Source organism: Drosophila bipectinata, chromosome 3R (genome assembly GCF_030179905.1).
Source record: "Drosophila bipectinata strain 14024-0381.07 chromosome 3R, DbipHiC1v2, whole genome shotgun sequence".
NCBI classification, from domain to species: domain Eukaryota; kingdom Metazoa; phylum Arthropoda; class Insecta; order Diptera; family Drosophilidae; genus Drosophila; species Drosophila bipectinata.
In genome coordinates this window covers 23,136,151-23,162,339 of record NC_091739.1, presented here as the reverse complement: position 1 = coordinate 23,162,339, position 26,189 = coordinate 23,136,151, and the positions used below count along the sequence as shown (strand labels likewise).

Sequence of the window (26,189 nt, the reverse complement as noted above, 5' to 3'; positions counted from 1 at the left end):
TAAGATGAAGATGTGGATGGAGGAATACGTATTTTTATTGCACAGTCAATATTTTCGTATTTACAACTTTTTTAGTTTCATTATTTTTATCTACATGTAATGGTTATATAGGGAAATAAATCCTTAATATCATTGAACATTCTTTAACTTAATTTAAATAACAAAAAATTTTAAAATGGTACGAATTTAGACTTTTAAAGAATCATCTTTTTAAGTTCCATCTATTAGTTATCTTATGTATTAAATATTTATAAAGCTAACTAGATTTAGTTCCTTACCTTGAACCGTTTTTTAATTTTCCAACTTTTATTATCCTTTGAAACCCAGCTGACTTATTTAAAACTTTGGTCAACTTACTAGACGCGGCAAGTTGGCAAAATTTTTTAGGTTTGAAGTATAGAAATGGTAAAGTTTTCTATTCAGCTAAACTGATTGGTTTACTGTGCAGGATACAGGATGCAGGACCTTGGCATCGATTGATTTCTGAGCAGATGATGTGCAGCACACAAACTACGAGCCGAGTAGTGCCGGAAGCAGCGATGTGTGTCCACGAATCCACATGGTGCATATCCTTTTGGGAGGCATTTAGGAGGACTCGCTGGCACCGTAGAGAAGATTGTCCAGTTTTAATTTGTTGATCTTATCGCCGCGTGCTCCGTGTCCTGGTCGTCCCCAGAATGTTTCGAAGGTATCGAAGTGCTGGTTGCACAAATCCCTGTCCAGTTGCTTGGAGACGGAAACGGAGCGGCGCTTCTGGGACATTTGGACATTCAAATCGTGCAGATATCGCATGTCGGCGGCCGTTTGGATCCTGTTCGTGGATGTCGTTGATGGTAATGATTGTTGGTTGGTGGCCAGCAAAGTTTGTTATTTTTTCATTAATGCATTTTTTCGATTTTCGATTGGGTTTTGACGGTTTTTTTTTTTGTCGAAATTGATAGCAATTTTTTTTCGGTTCAGTTCAGTTCGTTTTGCACGGGGATACATAGAAGATTGGTATTATGATTTTGGTTTTTTTTTAGTTTCAGTTTTTTGGTTTTTTGGTGAGATTGGTATTGATATTGGTTTGGTTTGCTCTTTTGGTTGCTATACTTTCACTTGTATTACAATGGATATTTTCTTGCTGAATGAGCCGAGAAGAAGTGGGGGTAGAGAAACAATTAACAAGGCAAAATGATAGACACAAATCATGGGACTGGGGAGAATGGAAAGCGGATTGGTTTGGTTTTCTTAACTTTTCTTATGGCGCAGAGCAAGCAAATGAGAAACGGACTGGATTGGAGGCGACTGGGACATAGGGAATTGCAAATAAATGGGGGTAGGGGTTGAATGGTTTGAGAGTCTAAGCCTGGCGAATGTGCAGAGTGAGCCGCTTGAGGCAGCAGCCCGTGGAGATGGCCGTGGGGCAATCGCAACTGCAACACTGCAGCTTGCAGTTCAGATTCTTGGGCAGCCGCTTCATGTGGCTGATGTTCTTGATGATGCTGTTGATGCACTTGATTTTGGCCTGCTGGCAGTTCTTTTGCTTGTGCTTGGATGCGTACCTATCGTGCGAGGGCGTCCTCTTGGTCACATCCGTGCTGGAGAGGCTGATGGGTCGGTGCATGCCGCGCCTCCGAGCCAGCAGCGGCACCAGCTCCACGCCGCCGCCCTCGCCACCCGGCCCGCCACCGTTTCCGGGGGTACTGACATCCGGCGTGGCCGTAGTGGTGCTGCCCGGACAGTGTCCGCGTCCCATTCGCGGACAGATCTTAATAGGCTTGCAGTCCTGCGGCTTCAGGTGGTGCAGAATCTTGGGTGGGGCGGGCGGAGGAAGGCACTTCTTCCCGGGCGGTATCGGAGGTGGGGGTCCTTTTCCCGGGCTGCCATTCATGGCGGGGCAGTTGCAGGTGCACATATCGCAGCACCTCTGGGGCTTTGAAGCTTTGCAGGCTCGAGACTTACGGAAGGTGTTTTTCTCCGCCGGAGTTACGGGATTGTCTTGATCCAGCTCCTTAAGCATTTCCTTATTTGTCCATCCCTAGGGATATTAAAATAATAATTAACTAAAGCACTAAGATAATTATGTGCGATTCTACCCACCAGCGATTTCATAAACGTATGACCCACTTCCTTGGGACTGCGCCAAGGTTTGCCTCCAGGACCCGCCTTTCCCCAGGGTTCCTTGCAGGGCTGGAACGCAAAAAAGGATAACATGGATTGATTAGTAAGGTCACGCCCTTGGAGGCGTAATAAGTGCCGCTCACCGGCTTTTCCAGCTTGGCCTGTAGCCGCTTTTTCTGTGTGGCCAGCTTTTCTTGGAGCGGACAGCTCCTCTGCTCGCTCTCGCTGACCACGATCTTGTCCAGAAGCGGCTTGCCCTTGCAGGGGGGCGAGGGCTTGTAGCGCAGCTCGATGTCCACGTGGCCTTTATTGCGAAACGACATTGAGGGGTGCTCTTTCAGCTGGATGTGGAGGCTCTCACCGTTGGCGTTCTTGGCCAGGCCCACGCCCACTCCGGCTCCGGGCTTGTGGGGGATCTCCCGCTCGCAAATCGTCACTGTGCTGCTCCTAGGTCCGCTCTCCTGCAGGTGATGCACGGAGTGGGCATGTGGCAGGCGTCCGCCCGGCGGGGGAGGCGGGGCATGGTGGTGGTGGTGGTGATACGCTGCAAGTGGATTGTTGTGGCATTTGTTCTTCATCGAGAAGAAGTCGTTGTAGCGGCATGGCTGCAGGGAGTTCATCCGGTGGGCGGTGGTCTAAACGTTGCCAAATATTATTAAAATTTTCTTTCATTTCGGGTTTCTCAAAGATTTCTCACCACAGTGGGTGTGGAGTGAAGGCCAACGGCTGTGATGTCCTTGCGGCGCACCTCTACGTTGGGTGCTCCACCCCCGGGTCGACCCCAAGGACAATGCTGAACAAACAGGTCGTAATACTAAAAGTGAAAAGTATCAAAAAGTAAAACAAATGGTTTTGCCAATCAAAAAGTATAAATAAATTGTAAATTTTGAAATATTTTTAATAAAATAAGTATAAGAATTTCGAATTCCCCAAATCCTTAAAGGGTGAAGCCATATACTCCATAACTAACTGCCTTAACCCGAATTGAATGTAATAAATTCCAGAGACTATCTTGTCGACTTTATAGACCGTGCTCTGCCAGTCAGACACTGCCGCAGCATGATTACAAAACCGAGTTATGCCTTATCGATTTCGTGGCAGCCTATTTATGGGCCCCAGACACAACGCAACCTACTGCCACAAGCCCGGGCTCCTTAAACCCTTCTCACCGTGTCACTCGCGGAGTACGCCGCTGTTTGTTTACGGAAATTGGCAAATTCCTTGGAGTCCGCACCCCGAACCTCGGGCCTGGGAACTTTGTTTGTAGGTTGTTGTTATAGTTGCAGCCAGCCAGCGATTTGCATTTCACTCATTTTTTTCACCCACATTTCGGTTGGCTGTGATGTAGGCAAATAATCAGCCAGGATTTTCAGTCACGCAAGGACTCGTTGGAGTGCTTAACTTGCTCTTTGTTGGGCACCTTTTTTTTAGCTGCCTAGAGAGGTGATTTGATTACAAGAGTCTGAATTGTCAAAGGGTTTGTTGAACCAAATCCAAGGGAACAGAACATGTTGCTTGGGAAAGGTCTTTGAACTGAGGAAAAGTTTCAGCAATCGCGTGGGTGAAGGTTTGAGACAGTTTTTGATTGCCATAGGTTCGTTCTAGAAGTTTATCTATGTGGTTTTTGTTTGGGAAAGGTTTCTCATCTAAGGTTAATTTTTAAGAATATTGATGTTATTTTAGTTTTTAAGCAAAACTTTCCGACTAACTCACAAATCTTGTGAAACAAATACGGAAAATATAACTCATACGCACTGTTGTACTATCGAACAAAATATACGTACTTTTGGAAACTCTTATATTTAATGAATGTATATAAAAGTCTATAAAAAATACGTAATTCTAAATATCTTTTGGAAGTTGGTTGCACCTTAAATATTTTATCTTTCTATCACAAACCAACGAGACTTGAATATCACGTATACGCACTGTTGCCGTAAGCAAATTGTTTTTTGATAATTATAAAAATTATTAGACACTGCCACCAACCTCCTGTTTATCCTTCTCCTTGCGAGCACATTCCTCTGCCTTGCGTCGACGCCACATCCGAAGACTTTCTTCGGCATTCTTTCGCTCCACGAGACGCTTCTTCTCGTCGCACCACATCAGCGGATGTTGGATATGGTCATGGCAAAAGTTGCCTCCCATGCCCATCTCATCGCTGGTCGTCATTGTGTTCTTCTGTTGTTTGTTCGCCGGATGGAAGTATCCTTTGGTTGTTTTCGGCTGCTGGTAGATGGGAGAACGGAAGTAGCGCTGCGTTCAGCAAACGCCGCGTTACTGAAACAGTCTCGTGCTCGCCCCAAACCGTTTAACCGCCGATTTGGCGGCACTGATCCGTGCCAGGCACTGCTGGGCCACCGAAGATGGGCCGACTTTTGGGCCAAACCACTTTGGTTGTCTAGGCAGCGAGCTGTAGGCTGACTATTTATAGCCTAGGTTAAGGCGCCTTTGGGTTGGGGCTTGGGCCCGGACCTAGCACGTGAGCGTCGGGCGTCTGTCCTTGAAGTTGTTCTTGTGTTTGGCAAGTCAAGCCAGTCTGTGTGTCTATTGGGCGTAAGGCAGGCCCGGGATGGCATTCCGGCTGCGTAATCGCTGCTAATTTCATTTTGGCCATTTAAATATTTTGCCAGTTAGGCACGCTTCAACTTGGCCCTGCTCGGCTGTTTGCCAGCCTGCGGCGGCTTCCTTGCGCTTGTTTGCCTGGCTAACGAGGCTTGGACATAAAATATATTTACTTTATATTGCGCGGAAAATTGTGCCATGGCTGCCTTAACTTAACCCGATTCGTGCCGCTAACGCTGCCTCTTTGTTCTAATAACACAGAAACTTGAGGAGTCATCAATTCAGTGATGGCCACAGGAGTGGTAGCCACTTGAGTTAAGTTGAATCTTGTTTAGGATTGCGTGCCATTTAATCCGGAACTTGTTGATGTTTTAAAGTGAAATTCTCTCACGAGCTAAACATTACTCATACGCCCCATGTGGCAGCCACTATTACCATCACACAGACTGCCAAATTTATTTGTTTGCCCCAATTTCGATATCAGCCATGCCCATCGCAACATATAGCACTTTGGCCATGTCCAAAACTATTTCACTGGGTCGTCCTTGTTGTTTTTGGTTTGACTTTTTGGCCAATATGTTGCATAGTTACACTGTTGCCTTCGGGCATGTGGGTAATGCCTCTTTGATAGCTCGCTATCGTTATCTCTGTGGTGTCCAAAATCAAAACTTTTCTGGTTTGCCAGCAGCATTCAATCGTTAAATCAGAACTCACACTTTGTTTTACAAAATCGAATTTTTATTCATTCCTTTAAGTGTACAAATATCGTAATTACATTTATCAATATCAACATCATTAACATTACTCTTTTTCATTCGCTTTTCATAACATGTGGGTAAGTCGTCTTCAGCACCCTTTTGAATTGATGTCTAGTCATGACTTCGGTCTTTTCTTTATAGTTGAACTTTGCCCTTTTTCTCAGTGTAGAGCAGGCTGTATAGGAGCCTTCTAGTTTGTTATTGTTTTATCAAAAATATACACCAACAAAGTAAAACAAAACGAATATTTTTTTGACTGACTTAATTGAGGTTGTCTTTATAAATAAAAAATAAAAAAACTTAAGTTTAAAAGGTGTGTTCTGGGCAACGCCAAATTGTTTTTGATTTCCGATTTTGTTAGCTTTTTAGGTTTGTTTTAAAATTAAGACTGGGCAGCACTGGTTGGCGTCCTATTGAACATATTATAATTGCATTTCATGCGCGAATGGTTCAAACCGATTTATTGAATCCAACTAATTACAGATTTAGAACTTTAAACTACATATTTGTGCTGTCGGAAGGGATTTGAAGAGTGCAAACGACTAACATTGAACCATTTAGGCATGAAATACTCTAATATTTAAAATAAAATAAACCATATGTTTTTATTCATTTTTGTTTTTATAAATATTGTTTACACACTGGTTGCTTTGTTGCATTGACTATAAACTTTTGTTCTTTATAGTATTTTTCCTCCTCATATGGTAGTTTCATATTCATTTTGGCTTAGGCCACTCTCAAGAAGTATTTGTACAATTTTCTTTTGTTTACTTATTGTTGTCTGTTTTTTTTGCTATATATAAATAAAGTTTCCCAAAACATTTCATATAAAATTTGGTTAAAATTCATTGAACATCTCGTATTTATGTACAGCGTACGTTTGCCGTTTTAGCATGTTGATTGGTTTTGTTTATGCAATTATTTACAGAGTCAACAACAAATGCCTTAAAACTAAATAATAAATCGTTTACAATGTTTACAATTTTACGTTAAACGCTCGCTTGCTGACAAAACTTAACCGAAACATCAAGTGTGGCCTACATAATATTATTATTATTATTATTGCATTAAGTGTATTATTGTTATTTTATGTTAGGGTGTGTGTTTGCATGGACTATGGTCTATTTCATGCGATTGATGACTAAATCCGCAACGACCTGCAGGCCCTTTTGGTAGGGCGATTCCGTCAGCTCCTGGGCCAGCCGTATCGCCTCGTTGCAGTGTTTCTTGGCCAGGAATCGGGTCTGCTCCAGGCCGTGTGATTTGTGTACCAGCTCAAAGGCGCGCTCCACATCGCCGGGCTCGCTGAAGCGCCGCATGACCATCGGATTCAGCTCGGGGTACTGCAAAAAGGCGGAAAATGAAAAATGAACAAAACATCTCAATTATGCAAGGCATTTAAGTGGGTGGGTGGGTCCAGTGGTTGGCACTGGAGCTCGGCTTCGGGGACTGGTATTTACCGCCTTGCTTGGAACGCACTGCACGCGTGCGCCATTCGCGAACTGCATTGCAAATGGAAATTGCTTTGCCCGCAGGCGCTAAAAGCTGTCTGGCAATTGAGTTACAAACGCATCTGTCTAGATAACCACCACCCACCAATCCATCCATCCATGATATCATCACCGGCGACACCATGAATATACAAAACGTTTTCGCGTCGTTGGGTAGTCATTTTCGATGCAAAATCTTGGCAAATGGCTATCTTTGGCTGATGCTTTCCCTAAGCCTGTAAAGTGATATCAAATATAAGCCCATTCTTACCTTTTCACAAGCAAAAAGAACCGGGGCTGTGGCCAGTCCTAGCTTCAGATCTGCCGCCGTAGGCTTGCCCATCTGCTCGGTGGATGAGACAAAGTCCAGCATGTCGTCGACCAGTTGAAAGGCCAGGCCAATGTTGCGTCCGTACTGGAAGGCCAGCTCGGCCACGTTGTCTTCGGCCTGGGCAATCACGGCGGTCTGTTGGGGTTATAAGCAAGAAGAGAAGAGGGGTTTCCAATTTAGCTGGGATTGGGAACAATGGCGCGGGCATGCGTGCAAACTAATTACCGAATTAAGCGCTTAAGTTCGCTAAATGCGTAATGCGAATAGCCAACTGGCATCTGCTAACTGGTAACTGCAGCACAGCTGGCTTGCATGCCGATAACGAGTACTTACCGCCTTCAGTGCGTTGGCAATCAGCGACGCGGTCTTCCTGTATGTCTTGGTCAGGTAATGAGCGAAGCGCTCGTTCTCCGTTTCCCTTGAGCCGAGCTGCATGAACTCGCCTTGGACCAAATCGGTCAAGATCTGCAAGAGAGATACATATATAGGCACGACAATTAGCAATTGCAGACACAATGCGTCATAAAAGTGTCACTGTAAGCTTGGATTATGGTTATTGCCGCTCGTTCGAATCGATTGTTCTGGAGAGCCTGAATTTCCCACTCGAAGGTGAATAAATGGATTGCGCAACTCACGGATGACACTCTGTTTACCTGGCTATGTTGGCTGGCCAGCCTCACCCCTTATCCCATATAAGCCGATTTTATACGGCCCGTCTAGGTGTGCGTAACTTCCGCATGGCTGAAACTTCAAATGCAAATGGCAAATACAATTGTGCCAAATTGATTTAGCAAACACTATTTCATTCAGAGCCCAATGAGAGGTCGGATACATGATGCTGCCCGAATATTTTGGCTATTGCCCGTTTGTTTGCCCCCAGATTGTTTGGCACGCCCTTCGCCAGAGACTCTCCCCCTCGATAGGCCTTTTCATTCATCGGCCAAAGAAACTCGCAGACACTTGTCAAAATCATTGGCAAACAATCGGCTGCCAGTGTGCGGGATCTGATGCCAAGGAGCTCAAGGTGAGGCGGGCCATAACCTGCCAATAGTTTTTGGCCAAGCTGCGAGGCGAAATTCTAAAAGCCCCCTCTGGACTCTCAATGTTAATTAACACAACTGGCATACCGCACTGAAAATAGACAGGGGGAGGCGAGTGCCTGAGCTCCAACAACTTGGCCAGCAAATGCATTTGGAGCCACAAAAATTAACACAATGTCTCTTTTTGGCAGTCGGATAAAGCCAGAGGCTTGGCCACATTTTTTTCTTTGCCCACAAAGTACGACTGCATTTCGGATTGACAAAGAAAAATGGTTAGCCTCGAAGCCAACTTTTTAAGGCACGTACACGGGTATTTTCTTTTGAAATAAACAACTTCCGACAAGGGGAATGTGTCTAGAAATGAATATTTTTGCAAGCTATATTGCCTTAGGAAAGTGGATTTAAACAGCAAGTCTATCTATAAGTGTACCAATTATGTGGAAAGTACCTTTACCTTCTATTTAACATTAAATACATGTATATCCTACAGGGCGGGCCTTTCAAAAACACTGCTTAACGGCCTGGTTTAACCCAAAACATTCAGATAATCATAAATTCACTTGATTGAAAGGCAGACGTCCGCTTTACTCCTTTTTCTAATGCCATCAACGTCTTAGAAGCCGTTGAAATTATTCAAACACGTGTGCGGCATATTAAATAAGAAAAATTCGACAATACCGGCGATAAAAACTGGCGATTGTAGATTGTCGGAGATGAAAGAAGCAGTTTAAAAGCCAAAAACAATATGGAAAAATACAATAGATTCTAGATGGAATGGATTAGAACATGATTTTATTTGCATAACATAGTTAGGCACTTAATTCGGAAACACTTTCCAAACGAAACATGCTCCATTGTTGATAATTTGTCAATATTAGTTTATTTTAATGTTTAAACATAATTTCTGGGGATTTTTTATTTATGCAAATGGAAAGCTAAGCTTTTGAAGTCATTTCCTTAATTTTCAGCTATTTAAACAGAAGATGAATGGAAACCAGTTAAGCTGCACGGGCCTTAGAACTAGTTTCTAAATGTTTGGCCTTATCTGCTTATGCGTGACCTCATGATCGCAAAGAAAGTTTCAACCTGATGGGGTCAACATGTCGGATATGCTAATGAGACTCATTATGCGACAGATCCACAAGCCCGATGCGGCTTAGATCGGCGTTAGCATAAGCAAATGATACGAACAAATAGGGGGGAGATAAGTGTCTAGGCCGCACCTTGGATCCATCTTAGAGCCAATCCTCCTCAGGTGTTACGCATGTTTCGCGAATTGAGAAACTGGTGAACCCATCGAGACTGACAGAGAATGTGTAACCAAAAAAACGTAGGCAAGTTTATTGTGTTTGCTTTGGCTATTAACTCGGTCCGCTCGATTGTGTAAATATGCAGAGAGATACGGTGCCACCTCAGCTTCCAAGGCAACAGATCTAGTTTCACTCTCGCGCATCCGAAAGTGAAATTGACAGGTGTGACTAATTTTAAATTTATAGAAACTACGTGAGGCATGGCCAAGCGATGAAATATTTCTGCGGAATTTCCAAGCACACAACTGGCAGCAACTCCAGTTGCAGTTGCAAGGCCAAGGATGCACAGACAGAACTGAAACAGCAATAAAAAATAGTGGCATCGTAACATTAAAAGTGAATGCCGGCTCAAAGTTGTCGGCGAACGAACTCTGGCGAAGGCCGAACCTTGGGCAACTCCCAGGGACGCAGGAAGTAGCAGGCCCAATGATTTGTGCCGCCATTAACTTCATGGACTGGTTTCCCAGTCCCACAAAAAAAGACCCATCCGATCTGAGCAACTTTCATAATTTTAAGGAAATCGTTTACAAAACAGCATTCTGGCCCTTTTATTTGTCCAACAATTGTGCGAAATTTAACACCCAGTTCTGATTACGAACCCAAATAACTACGAAGAGCTATAGATATCATTGTTGTTGACAGAGTTTTGGGATCCGGGATTTTTGGAGAATGTTTCTCGGTAGTTGTTCAGCAAATGGCAATTATTTTTTGTTTGCCTTGACAATTAACTGCGAGGTACTTGGACTCTCAACTAACTAACTAAAATCCATGCTTGTTTAAGGTTTGCGGTATAATATTTGTATATCATGACTCTTAATTCCAAAAGGGCTCAGAATACAAGCTTTCACAAGAACTTCAATATCCATTAATCTTAGTATTAGTCATATCCTTATGTTCCTGACCGAATTCTTCTTACCTGACTCAGCACGATCGTCACATCATCGCTGCGCAGACGGGCTATCATAATCGAGGCCACCGATAAGATATAATCACCAGCCATTGTAACCTGTAAAGGGAAGAGATTGGTTTAAAAACAACATCTGCCAACATAAAAGTACAGTTTTAAATGTTGCAACAATGAACCGCCAAAGGCGACACGAGCATCGGAAAAAAACCGCTTAACCGACATGACTAAGATGAGCAGTCATTCAATCAAAGACAAGAAAATTATAATTCGCTTCCAGCTCTTTGACGCTTTTACAACATGGGATTGGATTAATTTATGCATTTTAATTTAGAGACATGTCGAAAGGGGGAAACTGCAGCGATCGAGGTGTGTGGGATTGTTCGACTTGTCTATTATTAAATTTAATGAAGAGGCAACTGATTTTGTTGAGGCCTTTGAAGTGATGCAAGAGCCACAGATGTTGACAAAGTCAATAAACACTTCAAATCGAAATACGCAACAAATTGATGTCAAAGTCAGACTCGGTTAGCTGCAGTTGTTTGATTTGGTTTTGGCAAATACTACCGATGTGTACATAATTACAGATCCTTACCTTTTTATGATTCCATAGAGCGTTCACGCTGGGCTTGCCGCGTCGGAAGTCCGACTGATCGATGACATCGTCGTGCACTAAGCTGGCCGAGTGTACCATCTCCGAGAAGAGGGCGATCTGTCGTTGTTTGTGTACTAATTGGCTGTCAAGGCGATTGGCAAAAATAATGAAATGAATCGTTGGGAAAAACTATAGCTAAATCTATGCTAGGTTGGTGGCCGAAATATGGCCGTACATTTCGCAAAGCCATGCTAATCATTTACACTCTGATTCCCGGACCGCTTGAGACTTCAATACTCCAAAAGTATGCCAATACTTACTGTGACTCTTTGTTGAGGTGATAGTTTATCGCCTTGGCCATCAGCATGGTAACCATGGGTCGCAGTGCCTTGCCCTGGCCATCGAAGTAATAGCTGGCAATGGTGTCCAATTCTGGCTGGGATGTACCCGATTGCAGCAGCTGGAAAAAGGGGAGAAATATAATATTAGTCGAGCTTTAGCCTAAATTAGCAAATATTTGTGTTCTGGACTGGAGATGGAGAAAAAAAAATCCCCTTACTGGAATTGAGGAAAAAACCCTCTAATCAATGACGTCTAGATGAATGAATCTCTTCTAGTAAATATTTTTGTGTTTTGAGAAAGTTTGTTTATCAACGATCTTTAAACTGAACAGCCCAATTACCTAAGAACCTACCCTAAGTAATAATAACAAATATTTAAGGTTCATTGGAAATATTGCTAGTAAATTAGTATTTAAATAGAATTTTAACAAGTGTTTTGAGTTATTTAAGTAAATATTTTCCCTAAATAAAACCCCAATTTTAAACTACCTCTTCAATACTTACATCTCTCACATCATCGTAGAAGTATTTCAGCTCGTCGTCTAGTATGATGTATGGATCGATTTGGATTTCCCGGACAGGGCCAGCTGGCTGTTGTGTGTGCACCGAACTGTGCTGTTGCGCCAGCAGTGTCTTGGAGGATTGGGAATAATTCCGGCTATGGCTGCAATTTTGTGGATTTTGCTGCGGGGGAGAATAGATCAGAAAATTATGGTTAGAGGCGATTAGAACGGTTAGAGCAATTTTCGGATAAAAGGCCTCAAATGCTGCAATTAATAACAAAGTGTGAATAATGAAGGAGCAAACAAGTCACTTAACAACTTTCAATTGCGGGCCTGCCACGACTAACAAGTTTTGCCTTGCCCGCCAGCGGCTTTTCGGTCTTCGGCCGTTATTTCATATACATATTTCTGAGTCTGCGGCAGTAGCCGAAAATTAATAACTGGAAAATTGCACTGACACTGGCTGTGGCCCGGAGCTGTGCGACAGTAACCACCGTAAATGGTTAACTAATTGAAGCCGATTGTCGACGCCCTCGCGCGACTCTTGACCTTGCGGCCAAAACGCAATTGTGCAGGCAAATCCTTTTGTTGTGGCCGAGAAGACAATACAACAAAAGAGAGCAACACGCGCCCCTAAATAGTCTGTGGCTACAGAAGACAGAGGCCTAAAAGCATAGGCCATAGTTCTTTGAAATTCAGAAACCATTTACTCCACTTATTACTGGAAGTTTGTATTTCTTTCCTTGATTTTTAGGCATTATGCAATTATGCAATTCAAATGCAGTTGTGTTGTTCGCTTCTGGTGCAACCTGTCAACTAGTCACCTAGTCAGGCAGTCAGCCAGTCAGCTACTCCAGCTGTCAATAGGCCCGCACATGCAAGCCCCGATAACATGTAAATTCGATGTTGCCAACTGACAGCGGCGAGTGGTGGTAACTTTTACAATATCAAATATTTGGCCAAGACTATTGAGACGGACGGACTGGGCGTGAACGAATTACGCATTTGCGACGCTGTTGACCCACTTGTGCGGATGGGATCCTGGACAGTCAATGACCATAGCAACCATTTAACGCCCTTGGCAAACGATCGACAGCCGCATCTTCGACGGCATGATCGGTAAAATCATCGTCTTTGATTGGTCATCGTTTGGGTCCCACACGTGTGGACCCAAACTGGTTCGACGATGGTCCCCGATGGTTTTCATTGATGTTCGGTTGGGGGCATCATCACAACAGCATCGTAAAGTAACCAAACAAATTGTTTGGCCATCGTTACCATCGCCCCGCCAGGTCCATCGCTGCTACCAGTTCATTGAAAAGAGCTTGTAATGACCCAGTTTCATATTTAATATATGTCATAAACATCGGTAGGGGCTTAGCTTTTGGCGAGTAGAAAGCGACTTATTACAAAATCAACGCATCACAATTACTACATCAGCCCAGCAGCAGCAGCAGCCGGAAGAAATCCAATTAAATTCGAGTCGTGGTGGAAACTTTCATTTTCAATATGTGCGCCAAATTAAAATTAGTTGATAATATTCGCAAAAGCCAAAAAAAATCCACCTCCTCAACGAAATACAGAAAACACAATTCCATTTCTTTGTGGAACGTGCAGAAATGCATTTAATTGTGGCTATTTTGAGTTGGCCGCATACGTTGAATGACTTTTAAGCGTTTTTAAATGGTTTTTATGGCTGGCCATCCGCTTCACCTGGCCGGGAGTCTTCGCCAGCAGGTGCCCACGAAAGCCGAACGAATTTTAAGTGTCTCTAAAACGAATGAACTTATCGCCTTTGGCCGTTTAGTCATGGATGCACAATAAATGGATCCCAAGTGCCTTTCATATCTTAGGTCAATGCTCTATATTTAATTCTGGTTAATATACTTTTGCGAATTTACATTGTATTTCTATTTTGAAGTTATTTGGATGGTTGCGTGCAGAAAACCGAAAACCAAAAACAGAAACATAAAATAAATATATAGGAAGTCGAGGTTTCCGTTGCACTTGGTTGCTGAAGATGAACTGAGGACTCTGACTTACTTTATTTCGACTTTACAATGTGGTTTCTTTCGTAACACTACAGAAAAATAATGAACAGTCTAGAAAACTCGAGTCTATTCATAGGGAAATCGATCATAGGCTTGAATATGCAATACCACTTTAAATTATTTAAATATTTTTTCTTCAAAAGCAGATAGCAGATAAGGTTAAACCGCAATTAGCCCGGCTCAATCCGACACTGAAATGTATCCAGTTTAACCTCCTTTCGCACAAAATCCAATGCCACAAAAGAGGCAACTTTCACATTGATTTTAAAATGAAGAAAAGATGATGATTATCATCAACAATGCGGCAAGTAATTTACTTTTATTTGGCTTGCGGCGTCTCTGCCAATTTTCATTTAAATACGCTCCTCTTTTCGAGTAATTCATTTAATTGTGAAAAAAATGAGAGAAATATACGCGGCGATCAAAGCAATTGCAGCGTTTAAAATCTGCAAATTGACAAGACAAGTGCCAAAAACAAAAGCAAATCAAACAAAGGTGATATTTTCGCCACAGGGCGCTCCCACGACATAATCCCATCCCACTTCGGTGTTGAAGACCACTGATGGAGCGGCCTCAGCTCGAGTTGCAATTGAAGATGAAGACAATTAAGCTCTGAAAGTATTTAAGCACCTACAAGTGTCGGTGTCCAGCATCTAGCTCTGATCGGTGTCAGTGTGATTGAAAGCCAACCCAGCAGAATTGCAACATCTCTGCCAATGTTATTGATTGTTTTATGACTTAGTTATTGTGTCGAGTCGCATTGTTATGATTTGCTCTTGTTCGCCACGGAATTCGCTCACAGGTAGTTTGTTTTTTAAGGCAATTTGTATGCCAAATAGTAGATATCACAGGCTATATGCGATTTTTTGTATTGCGCTGAATGGTCCACCAGCCGACAATTGCCTTTTCATGTCGCTATTTTTATGGAGGTCGGTTATAGGTATAAAAATAGTTAACACCTGAGCCTCTGGGGTGTGCAGTCAAACATGCTAAAAATAATTTAATTATAGCAATCAAACAACACGAATTAATGGTTACAAAGCGTGGCGAATTAAATGCTCAAGTCGTTAAGCAAATTTAAAACAAATCATTAATATTTTAAGAAGTTTTAGTTTTTAAATATTTTTACAAAAATGTTAATTGCTTGCCAAAAAGAAATGCCACTGCCGCGATTGAACATGACAGGCCATGGAAGGTAGCGGAAGCGGCCAAGAGCCAAAGCCATGTAGATATTGGCCAAAAGCCGAGCCAGAGAAACAGAAACGGCCAAGAGCCAAGAAAGTAACCAACAACCGCCTGCCTCTCTTCGGCTGAGGGCCGTGAACGAAGCCAAAGACGAGGCTTTGGACTTACTTTCCCTTTTTGTCATCGCCGCATGGGTATTGGTTTTGCTGGCTGACATAACCAAGAGTCGGGCTGGCTGGCTGGCTGGCTGGATGAGTAAGTCGGCGTAGAAGGAGGAAGTTCGGAGCTGGGGAGGGGCGTCGATTGGCTACATAAATCGCTCGCCATGGCCGCTTTGTAATTTCTCTGTTCGATTTTAACCGCCAGTGTCAGAGCCAAAGCATTTGCTACGTTACTACTACGTCTTCTTCATTAGCCATACTGCCATATAGTGTCTGCTGGCAAGTGGTTAACATGCGTGTTAACATCTTGGCCGCACTGCGGGCAGTTGGCAGCAGTTCCAGTATGAGATGAAGTGTTTGCCCACCAAACTGGGCAATTTGTATTTGACAAAGTATGCTTTGCGACATTGAGAACGCTTCTGTGCACACACAGGGATTGCAGCCAGTAGCTATTTGCAGTGGCAGTAGTAGTTGCAATGGCAGTAGCTGGCAACATAATCTATTGACATTATTTGCTGATGTCTCAATTGCAATGGCAATGCGTCACGGCTCCATTGCGTTCAAAATTAAGCTCATCATCGGTAACTGCGACATCGGGCAATCGATTGACCAATTGAGGTCCACAAATCATAGACCCAGAGGCAAAATCAAACAGAGTTGGTTAGTTACCATTTCAGGGAATTTCTTCCTCGATTCAATACAATAATGGTGTGTGATGTATGAGAGTTCAGTGTCGAGCTAATGAGTTGTCATCCTGAAATGATTTTTCAATAATTAATTGGTGTAAACTTGATTTCCGTTCCAGTTTTTTATACACTTTTCCGCAGTCATATATCAGCAATCGTAGCACACGGAATTCCAGTGTCACTTTTGGTTATTGCGCAACCGTTGCGATTTACAATTGAAATTAGTGCGTGCCTGGCCAATGTGGCGGCTGCGTGATATTTGACTATGCGGCCAAATTAAACACTGCAACCGAATAGGCGAATGCAGTTTTAAAAACCCTCAACATTCAAGCCAAGCTAGTGACAATCGGTTTATTGCCAAAAATATTTATTGCCCGCCATAATTATTTGGGTGAACAGACATTGGGTAATTATAACAATCTGTCAAAAAGTAAAAAAACACTAAAAAGAAACCAAAATTAAGGCACCAAAACCAAAACACCAAGGAAAACCGAAAACTTTTCTGCAGACAGACAAAAATTGGAAACCTGTTAGTATGGTGGAAAACCAGAAAATTCAAGTTTATCCTGCATTGGCGGGCTTTAACTGTAAATCAACCAGGTCTCCCGCCCAATAACCAAAAAATTACATAAAAACATACTGCATACAGGAAAAAAAACAAAACTCTTAAATGCAGATTGCAAATCTGCAAGAAAATGTGACGCGTGCCGCCAAATGAATTCAAATTTAAGGCTCACTATACTAATTTCTGGTTATCGTCGGAGGTGGGATAGGGGGCCATTGGCATTGCCAGTGCGATTTCGATTTCGAAATACGAAAATCATAAAAGCGTCGACAAACATTTAACCAAATTCCAATGTTAATTAGGTGAAACCCTTGCCCAAATTAAAGCAAGCCTAATAACGATTGGAACTCAGAATGTTAAGCAAACAGTTCATTGATGAGAGGAGACCACAATGCTGCGATAAACAAACAATGGGGCAATCAGTGTGTGGGAAACATGCTCTACGGCAGATAGTCAAATTTATGATAATTATTGATAAAACATCAAAAAAAAAAATAAATAAATGTAAAACGGACAGTGGTCGAACATGAGCGACATTGATGAAATGTGGGGCTGAATTGGTAGGTTTGGCTACCATCGGGTAGTTATGCAACTTCTTTTGGGCCAAAAGTTAACCAAACTTGCTCCATACTTGTGGAGCTGTGTGTCGGTGGCGGCGTAGCTTCTTTTTCGGCTTTCAAATCGAAATCCGAAATATTTTGTTGTTAAGGAAAACAACGCTGAAATCATTAACAGTTAACAGTCTTGGCCGACGCCGCCAATCACGGGGAGTGAAGGAGAGAGCAACCTCAGCCGCAACCGAAACCGAAACTGAAGCCGAAACCAGTTTAGGACAACACCAAACCAAAACGCATGCGTCTTTCTGGAATTGGGTCAGCAAGTACGGGCTATGGGCCGAAAAATACCAAAGGCAAAGTTGCCCTGGCCTGGCCAGCTACAGCAGCAGCAGCAAACGATCAAAGAGACCATTGCAGGTGTAGGACAGGTTGAATGAAAGTCAACTCAAAGCCGCTTAGGCATGCCCCTCAACCAATTTGGGCTTCGATTTTTTTTTTCCTGTCTTGCGACCCCTCCAACTGGCCAATTAAACCATAACTGCATATTAAGCATATTTAATGTTCAACTGATGGAGAATATTTTGTTGGTTCATCCTCGTGAAGATTTTCGGCAGGGGCTTTTGTCGGCAATTTGGAACTTTGGTCAGTATGAGGCGAGTGAAAGTGTTTTGTTTTTTTTTGACTTTGCAGAAATAAAGATACATCCACAAAGACAAAGATTTACGATCTGACCATCTCGTGCATACGACAGATGTATCTTTTAGCATATCTACTACTCTTTTTTTTTGGCTTAACATATTCATGCTCGCTGAGACTGATGACTTTCGCACATGGGGTTGACCAAAAGAAATGTGAGTGATTGTGAAATATTATTTAAGGTATGCCAGTTGAGAAATTTTAATTAACAAATTCCTGAAAGCTTCCCATAAGTAATTTTATTAAAGATTAAGGTTTTCTTTTAAAGATAACCAATTTTACACTTAATTCTACATAAAATAACCAATTTTATTGACCATCAAGTTCGTGTCGAAAATTTCTAAATTTTGGAACCTGAAAACAGGTCGAGATTCGGTTTCACTTTCACAAGACCAAACCCTCGAATTCAAATCAGCCAAAGTCCGAGGGAGAATCAACAAAAATCAATCAACATCATCTAACTGTAGTCCGACTCTCTAATCTAATTGAAAAATCGCCACCTTGGGAGTATCAACCCATCAAATTCACACGCTGGCGTTAAAACTCTTCGAGACCATGGCAGCTCAACCAAAAAAAAAAAAGAGGTGTAGAGTCTCGTCTCTATTTAACGCATTTGCAATGAAAGTGAAAAGTTTATAAATACCAAGGGGGAAAGGGCTGCGGAAGAGAGCATGCAATTCGAGCCACTAATTCGAGCCAACGATGTACTGAGCAGCGATAAGCGGCTACTAGAGCTGGCCAATAGTAGGTTTCTTGCCAAAATCGTGTGGTGCATAGATAAAGGCCCGAACTCTTTCAGTTTTTTTTTTGTTTTTTTGACTGGTTTCTTTTGGCCAAAACAATGCCATAGCAGCATAGCAGCTTGGCAAATGAAATGAAGAAGAAAGTCAAAGAAACCGTTAAAAGTGAATTTCTTCTATGTGGCTGTTGTTGTCTCAGTATTTGTTGTTGTTGCTTCTGCCATTGCCGACTATTATTAGTTGGCGTTTTTTTGTTTTTTTTTTTGAGTTTTTGACTTTTTTTTTTGGCCAGCAACAGCGCTGCCAACGTCTCTGTCGCTGCGACGTGCGCTTTCTATTTGCGTTTTGTTTATTGTTTACCTATGATAGATGAACGTATCAGTTTCCAGGTGCTTGTATCTGTTGGATGTGTGGATGTGAGTTGGGCATAAAACCGATTTGGCGTTGAATGAATTTTTATTCGGCCCGAAATGAAACACAAAGCGTCCTAAACAACTAAAATGCATAAATAACGTGATAACGACAACGGCATACACAATTTTTTTGACTTTTTCTGTGAAGTAACACTCGGAATCCTCTCCGAAATGCATTCAATTCGTTTTAAACATAGACATGATGATGATACGTTTCATATTCACTTAATTTTATGTGAAAATAGCAGTAGCCTAACCCCCCTAACCCCCCAGGGCCAGTCTAACGAGTGTCAAGAGATTGAGTTTAACGAGCAATTAACTTTATTTTTTATATTTATTTACCAAACACCAACACTGACCAAGTACTAATATTTACTTCAAGGCTTCAAAGCCAAACTACGAGCTATGGGCTGTTTTATTCCAATGGCCAATAAGGCTACAAAACTGCATTCAATTTCAATTTATTGCACTTGCAATGCTAAAGCAATTAAATCATAGCCATCCCCAGTCACTGAAATGGGCTGGCTGTAATGGCGTGCCATAAAACAATAAACTAAAAAGCCAATGTGAGAAACCAATTCGCTAATTGTTTGGTTTACATAGTCAAGGCAGTAACTATCCTATTAATATGAAGGCTCACTTAAAACAATGCGTTGGAGAAGTCACATCGCAGAACATAAAAAGATGAGATGAGATTTTCCCAAAGGAAAATTTATATTTACATTTGTCCTTCGCTACGAGAAATGCCAATAAATAATAATTGGGAATGCATTTTATTGCCCTTCTGGTCGTAGTACGTCATTCATGAAATGCATTTAGAAAACCAGATGGTGCCGATTACATGAATTCTAATCTAAAAGCTAGAGGCACTAGCAATGGCCCGTAAAATAAATGAAATCGACTTGTTATCAATTGCTCCCAGCACTTGGGCAGCTGATAAGCAAAAACACCGATTCATGTGTTTGACATAACAGCCAAAACAAAAAAAAAAAGGGGGGGAAACAGAACCCGGCAGAGATCCACTTCAAATCTCAATACCGGATATTGCGTATACGACGCATGTCACAGTTTTGGAACAAAAATGGGCGAACAGTTTGAGAGCCACTGACTCCAATCAGATGTTTATTGGAAGAGCAAATAGCGCGAAAATCAAACAATGCCAACGATAACTATTGTTAAATACGAGCAATAAACAAAATCTTTGCAAATTTCCAACTAGCATTGCATAACAATGAAAGAAATGAGAAAAAATTGGCTTGAAAAAAGATTTAAAGCAAAAAACTTACAGACTTTGTCAACGAAATGTATAAAAAATAATGATAAACGGCAGGCAGACTAGAAAGAGACACAATTGCCACAGCCAGAAAGAGAAAGAGGGAGCCAGAAAAAAACACTTCACCTTGCAAATATGCAAGGAAAAACACAGAAAAACGCCAAAGCTGAGCTGGTGTGTTCGGAAAATGGAAAAAAAAGCAAACATAATAATAAATAAATGCGGCAGCTTCCGCCAACAACATCGGCTACAACACACTATCGAGTCGGTGGGCGCTGTAAGTTGTAAGTTGTATGTTGTCCATGTTGTATTTGTGGTTGTTGTTATAGGGGGCTGTTGTTGTCTTCGGCCTTTGGTTTTTATTTTCACGCTACTTGCACAAAAGCATCGGCCAACAACACTGGCAAGCCCAAGCGACCAATTTCACTTTCATTTTCTTTTTGGCTTTGCAGCGAAATGAAATGAAAATGAAAAGCGGACAAGGCAAAAGCCAAAGTCACGCAGACGCATTAGCGGCAAACACTTTGCGCATGCGCAGCAGCCAATGCACTCTTGGCCAGCCTAACGGGTTGGTATGGTCATGGTTCCGTCTTGGCCGCCAGTTGGCGGGTGAACCCGCCTGGCAATGAACTCACCAGCAGATCGCGGTAATCCTTCCCGATGTTGAAGCATACTCCATGAAATGGTCGTATCGCCTGCTGCAGCTGCATTTGCTGTGTTCTATGTAGTCCTGGCATATTCGCTCCAGTTCCGGATCTTGTCGTGTATCCTGGCCGGGAACCAAACAGCTGGTAGAATAGTTTGTGCGTCTGCTGGCGACGCGAACCGCACACAACGCGACCGGAAGTGCTCAAGCAGGCCATTTTGTGGATTTTGTTGTACTATTTATAGTAAAGGTATTTTTGGGTTGAGGAAGAGGTTGATTGAGGCAGGTGCAGGTGCAAGTGCTTTTAACTGGAAGCTTGTAACGGGCACACACACATACACAGAATTCAATATGAGCCACTCGTTGGTAGCATTATTTTGTAGTTTTCAGTTTTTTCGGTTTTTAATCCTTATAGTAGTCGCAGGACCTGCGAACTTGATCGCGATTTCGATACGGTTTTGAGGCGGCGGCGAAGCGCTTTGCTTGCGTCTGGCTCCAGCAGCTCCAGCGAAGTGTTTCAGCCAGACGTCCGTTTTTGGCACGATGCGCGTGCGCGCCGCCAGGTGTGGTGAATACCGGCCAGGTGGGCTGGGTGGTGAGTCCGAAGGTATTACCGACTCGGCGGCCGATCTAAGCTCGGCTTGAACTTGAAGCTGAGCGGATATTCGAGCGCAGGCCTGCTGTTGCACATCCGCCGCACAGTTTTGCCTTCACTTGGTCGCCAAAGTCGGCCTGGGGCAAAGCCGCACGCTATATTCCAACTATATACAGGTGCTCTTGCTGACTTGTAACGCCGCTCAGCTTGGCACCCCCTAACTTCCACCTGCTGCCAGTGTCCTCATGTTCTAGATGCGCTCAAACACTCAAAGATGACGTCTTTCTCTCGTTTTCTGCACTTGGCAATAGTTTTTATTTAATTCGAAGGGAATTTGCACCTTTTCACAACTTTATTTTGACGTAACTTGTGCAGAACAGCTGTTGGCCCAGCTGTGGGTCAGCTGTTATGCGAGCGCCCATCTCTAGTGTTATCACCAAAAAAAAAGAAGAAAGCGGTTACACCTCTAGCTAAGTTTCATCTCTAATGAAGTGTCATCTCCAAATAGTGTCATAACTCCTGCAACATGTCGAGGAATTTGTTTTTATCAATTACTAACTTCATTAAAAATGTAGAACGCATGTTTCTACCCTTTGGCGGTCACCCGCCAGGTAATTAAAAGAAGCATCTTTTGGTATAAGCCCTTCTAACCTAGTATCTCACACAGCGTTGGCGCTGGCCGGTTTCCAACACGAGCACAGCGGATACACGACCGGGAAGAAAACTGAGTTCAGCCTGAAACAATTAATTGGGGACGGCATGCTGTGGGCCGTGCCAAAGCACAGGAGATCTGTGGAGAAACGACTAAACCGAAAGTTTGGCTACCCGGAATACGTGTGGAAACCGCTGAAGGAAAAGAGGCATCTCCGCTCGTGCTTGCAATGTGGTCATGACTATGAAATGGGAACGCTGTGTCGTAGGTTTTTTAAACAACCTTTTATTATATATCATCTAATATGTTTTTACTTTAAGCCTTCTGCTATCAGAAAGTTCTAAATGAAACAAAGCTTATGCAAGAGAAGATCCAAGACGAGCTTGGTCTGGACCCAGTTGAAAAGGAGGTTATTGTCCTGTACGAGGGAGAGAAAGCCGAAAAGTCTGCCGATGAGCTGAACAGTAAACGTATCGTTGAGATGAAAAAACCCCGTCCCATGTGGTTTACCAAGAATCTGCTACAGAAATCTACGCAAACGCTCTCGGAAACCAAGGAGGTCAAGCCCTCTGACTTGGCCTAGATATTAAGTACCTTTGTGCATTAAAACTAAAACTTTGTTAACATGCTCGTAGTTTATTGTCCTCAAAGTTCAAGGAACTGGCTTGTTTAAGAAAACCATTGTTAAAGTCCCGGGCCCTCATAGGCTTTCGTCCTTCTATTCGTAACTGAAGAACTTCTATTTGACTTTCTTCAGCACATCCGATCAGCAGGGATTTCCTTTTGCGATGAAAGCTAAAGCTTCCAGGTTTTTGAAGAGGTAGCGACTTGTCAGGTAATCTGATATCCAGAAGTTGCACTTGCTTTTCCAAAAAGTTGGTAGTTAGGTTTTTGTAACCGAATAAGGCTCGATGCCGAGCATGTATTTGTAAGGCGGTGTGCTTCGACCAGATTACTTCAGCTATTTCCGCCGTGATCTTGGGAGCTATAAAATACCATTGATAAACTGAGTTTTAAAATAATTGATGATATTACCATGACTAGCAGTTGCATTGTCTTGAGGAGTAGCATTTTCCAGCCTTTCCGTCAAGTTATTAACAGTATCCACCAGTAAATCGGCTCCCAATAAGGCAAGAGAGGTATGCAATTCCGGCATGAAAACATCCGGCTTAATGGCAACCTCTCGCTGAGCTAAAATCTATAGTAAAATATTTAGAAAAAAAATAGTTTTAAGCGTCTCGTAGACTTACATCACCTATATCGAACCGGTGTGGTTCGATTTTCATGATCGAAACTCCAGTACTGGTGTCGCCGTTCATGATGGCGTAAATTATGGGCGCCGCTCCTCTCCAGCGGGGCAGCAAACTGGCATGCACGTTGATCATCCCTGAGGGAAAAGCTCCAATTATATTGGCAGGTATCAAGTGACCAAAGGACACCACTACGCCCAAGTCGAAGCCGGCGCATTGGGACGAATTGATAGGCCACCTTTGCAGCGGGATTTTCTGCTGTTCCGCGTAGCTACGTACGCAGTTTGCCGGGCTCTTGAAGGAGGTAACCACACCCAGGCCGTCACTGAGAAAAGAACACAATTTATTTATCCTAATTTATCTCCTAATTACTCACTTACCCGCAGTTTCTGTGGAGAGCCTGTAAGCTGGGTAAAGAAAAATTATCGGTGCCAAAAAACAATATTTTGGGTGGGGAGCAGGTTGCAGTATTGCGCTTAGTTATGGTATACACATTTTGATAAACTTTTCTCTTATATTTATAGAAATAATTTACTAAACTCTTGCCGAAAAGCATTGGAAAATGTGTTGAATAATAATAAACAAAGTCAGCTGTTTAAAAACATCGGAAATGTTGCCACCCTTTTCCCTTACTTTTTGCTCTGCCCCAAAGAGGGCGCTGCAAACATCTATCGATGCATCGGTATTCCAATCGACTTGTAACCACCACCATATCAAACGAAATCACAAAGAAAACATATATTATAAAGTCCAAAATTGTGATTTTCTGATGCAAATTGTGCCGCGACGAAGGTGACTTGCAATGGAGGCCACCTCTGCTAAAAACGCCCCCTCCGCCATTACCGCATCCGGCGAAAAAATGAATTATGCACTGCAAGTTGCCCTGCAGACGATTAAAGAGCGATGCATCCAGTTGCAACGCCGCGTGACCAGCATGGAGGAGGAAAACCAAAGGCTGCGCGAGGCCTCGGCCAAATCGGATGGTCAGATGCCGGGTAGTGGATCCGGCGCTGGAGACGTCATATCTCTGCGCGCTCAGGTGGGTGAACTGCAGCGGCAGAAGGAGCAGCTGGAGGAGCACATCAGCATGGTGTCCAACGAAAACAGGCGACTTTGGTCGCGCTTATCACAGCTCTCCAAGGATCAGCAGTTACAGCAGGCGGCTCCCCCATCGCCTGACTCGCGTGCCAATCTAAACCAGAACCTGGTGCGCTCCAAGACTTTCACACAGCACTCTCCCAATCCTCACCTGCGCCAAAAGATGCTTTCCGATGGAATAAGGGATCTCAGCCTAGAAGAGATAGCCCTGGACGACTTTGGGGCTGGCGACTCTGAGCTGGGGTATCCCTATGGTCTGCCCGTGGAAGAGACCTCCGCCAGTGAAGCAGATGCCAACGTGGATGCCAAACGATGCATGGACGGGCTGCAGGAGATGCGGCGGGAAGCGATGAAGCAGCAGCAGGAACTTAGTTCGGCGCTGACTCTCCTAGAGAGTCGCATTGGTAAGGAGTCATCGCTTTTAATAGTTATGTATCTTGTAACCACTATCTTATCTGATGTTAGCACTGCAACCCTGCCCGGACTGCGCCCAAAAGTCGGCCAAGAAGCCGGAAATGGCCGACAAAAGCCTCGAGACAGACGAGAGTCTTGGCAACGAAATAAAACACAACGGTCACAATATAACACCTCCGCCCGTACAGCGAATTAACATAATACAGGAAAAGATAAAGGCGGATGCAGCCGATGCTTTGGAGAAGACCTGTCCCATGTGCGGCAAGATCTATTCCAGCCAGGTGACATTTAACGCCTTCCGGGAACATGTGGAGATGCATTTTATCGACGATTCCCTGGAGTTGGAAGTAGAGAACAGTGTTGAGCGGCAATTCGAGTTCGTATCGCATACCGTGGGCGACTTCTGACCCAGCCGACGCATCTACTTTGCCACCGAGCTCTGACTTTTGTCAAAATTGTGCTGCAATAACCTTAGTACTGCAGTTTGACTGCGTAGAACCGCGTGCTTGTTTAGCTGGACATTGTTACGTTTCCATTGATTAGGCATGTAAGCGACAAAGCGACATACATATATCAAAATCTTCTTACAATATCATACCCTTTCCATATACCATGAGTGTGCATGAATACTTAGTTATTAGTTACAGAATACGAAATACAGTTTTAATATAAAGTCTAAAAAAATGTTAAGCTACTTTCTTCTGGTGCCTGAGCCGGAGATGATTGAAAAGTGAAACCAGCTGCTTGCCCAACATAATTGCGAGCCGACAACCAATGGCAACAAATGATGTTACCACAGCTAGTGGCCATTGTCCGTCCTAATTGAATAGGGCTCTTATGTAAGTCACCTACATTATACGAATTGTGGAACATTCGAAAAAGAAGTTATAGGCGAAAGATAATTATGCTGTAACTGGTCAGAGGATTTCCCAGATTTTTGGCTATGACGTAGTCGGAACCTGTCTAACAACTCTGACCCAACTTAGATGATTCAATAGTGTATAAAAGAATTGGCGAAAAGATTGTAAAAATATTTTGAGATTAATAATTCAGATGCAAATTTTAAAATACTTTCTTTTAATGTAATTTGAAAGCATCACAGCATGGACTAAGAGAATTAGATAATTCGATATTGTTTTATAATTTATGCGAAACGTGTTGCGAATTTTAATTTAGGGCTTAGTGGATATTAATTCCCGCTGGCTATTACATGGAAATAAAAAGATTTTTGAAAATGAAAATGTTTTAATGGATTTTAGCAAAATCT

At 42.9% G+C, this 26,189-nt stretch overlaps 6 protein-coding genes across 6 annotated transcripts; 2 read left to right on the top strand and 4 right to left on the bottom strand.

Annotated features, from left to right (window-relative positions):
* Positions 1–186: 186 nt before the first annotated feature.
* On the bottom strand, positions 187–803 carry LOC108120259 (uncharacterized). Its single transcript, XM_017233808.3, has one exon. It carries the CDS (start codon positions 790–792, stop codon positions 586–588), a length of 207 nt encoding a protein of 68 aa, XP_017089297.3. The 5' UTR covers positions 793–803; the 3' UTR covers positions 187–585.
* A 535-nt stretch (positions 804–1,338) lies between these two features.
* Positions 1,339–4,368, bottom strand: LOC108120258 (uncharacterized). The gene is made up of 5 exons (XM_070281508.1): positions 4,093–4,368; positions 2,801–2,917; positions 2,247–2,738; positions 2,083–2,172; positions 1,339–2,020 (listed from the first exon to the last, which is right to left on the bottom strand). Exons 1-5 carry the CDS (start codon positions 4,273–4,275, stop codon positions 1,343–1,345), a joined length of 1,560 nt encoding a protein of 519 aa, XP_070137609.1. The 5' UTR covers positions 4,276–4,368; the 3' UTR covers positions 1,339–1,342.
* A 1,016-nt stretch (positions 4,369–5,384) lies between these two features.
* Positions 5,385–21,874, bottom strand: qless (decaprenyl diphosphate synthase subunit 1 qless). Its single transcript, XM_017233891.3, has 8 exons — positions 20,903–21,874; positions 11,942–12,121; positions 11,417–11,556; positions 11,097–11,238; positions 10,514–10,603; positions 7,581–7,712; positions 7,188–7,382; positions 5,385–6,769 (listed from the first exon to the last, which is right to left on the bottom strand). The coding sequence occupies exons 1-8, from the start codon at positions 21,128–21,130 to the stop codon at positions 6,548–6,550; spliced, it is 1,329 nt and encodes a 442-aa protein (XP_017089380.2). The 5' UTR covers positions 21,131–21,874; the 3' UTR covers positions 5,385–6,547.
* A 90-nt stretch (positions 21,875–21,964) lies between these two features.
* Positions 21,965–22,784, top strand: mRpL32 (mitochondrial ribosomal protein L32). Its single transcript, XM_017233897.3, has 3 exons — positions 21,965–22,119; positions 22,176–22,424; positions 22,481–22,784. Exons 1-3 carry the CDS (start codon positions 22,035–22,037, stop codon positions 22,741–22,743), a joined length of 597 nt encoding a protein of 198 aa, XP_017089386.2. The 5' UTR covers positions 21,965–22,034; the 3' UTR covers positions 22,744–22,784.
* LOC108120290 (methionyl-tRNA formyltransferase, mitochondrial) lies at positions 22,781–23,987 on the bottom strand. The gene is made up of 4 exons (XM_017233894.2): positions 23,791–23,987; positions 23,411–23,735; positions 23,196–23,358; positions 22,781–23,145 (listed from the first exon to the last, which is right to left on the bottom strand). The coding sequence occupies exons 1-4, from the start codon at positions 23,964–23,966 to the stop codon at positions 22,781–22,783; spliced, it is 1,029 nt and encodes a 342-aa protein (XP_017089383.2). The 5' UTR covers positions 23,967–23,987.
* Positions 23,988–24,040: 53 nt separating this feature from the next.
* Positions 24,041–25,939, top strand: spn-F (Protein spindle-F). The gene is made up of 2 exons (XM_017233893.3): positions 24,041–24,912; positions 24,974–25,939. The coding sequence occupies exons 1-2, from the start codon at positions 24,213–24,215 to the stop codon at positions 25,327–25,329; spliced, it is 1,056 nt and encodes a 351-aa protein (XP_017089382.2). The 5' UTR covers positions 24,041–24,212; the 3' UTR covers positions 25,330–25,939.
* The last annotated feature ends 250 nt before the right edge of the window (positions 25,940–26,189 follow it).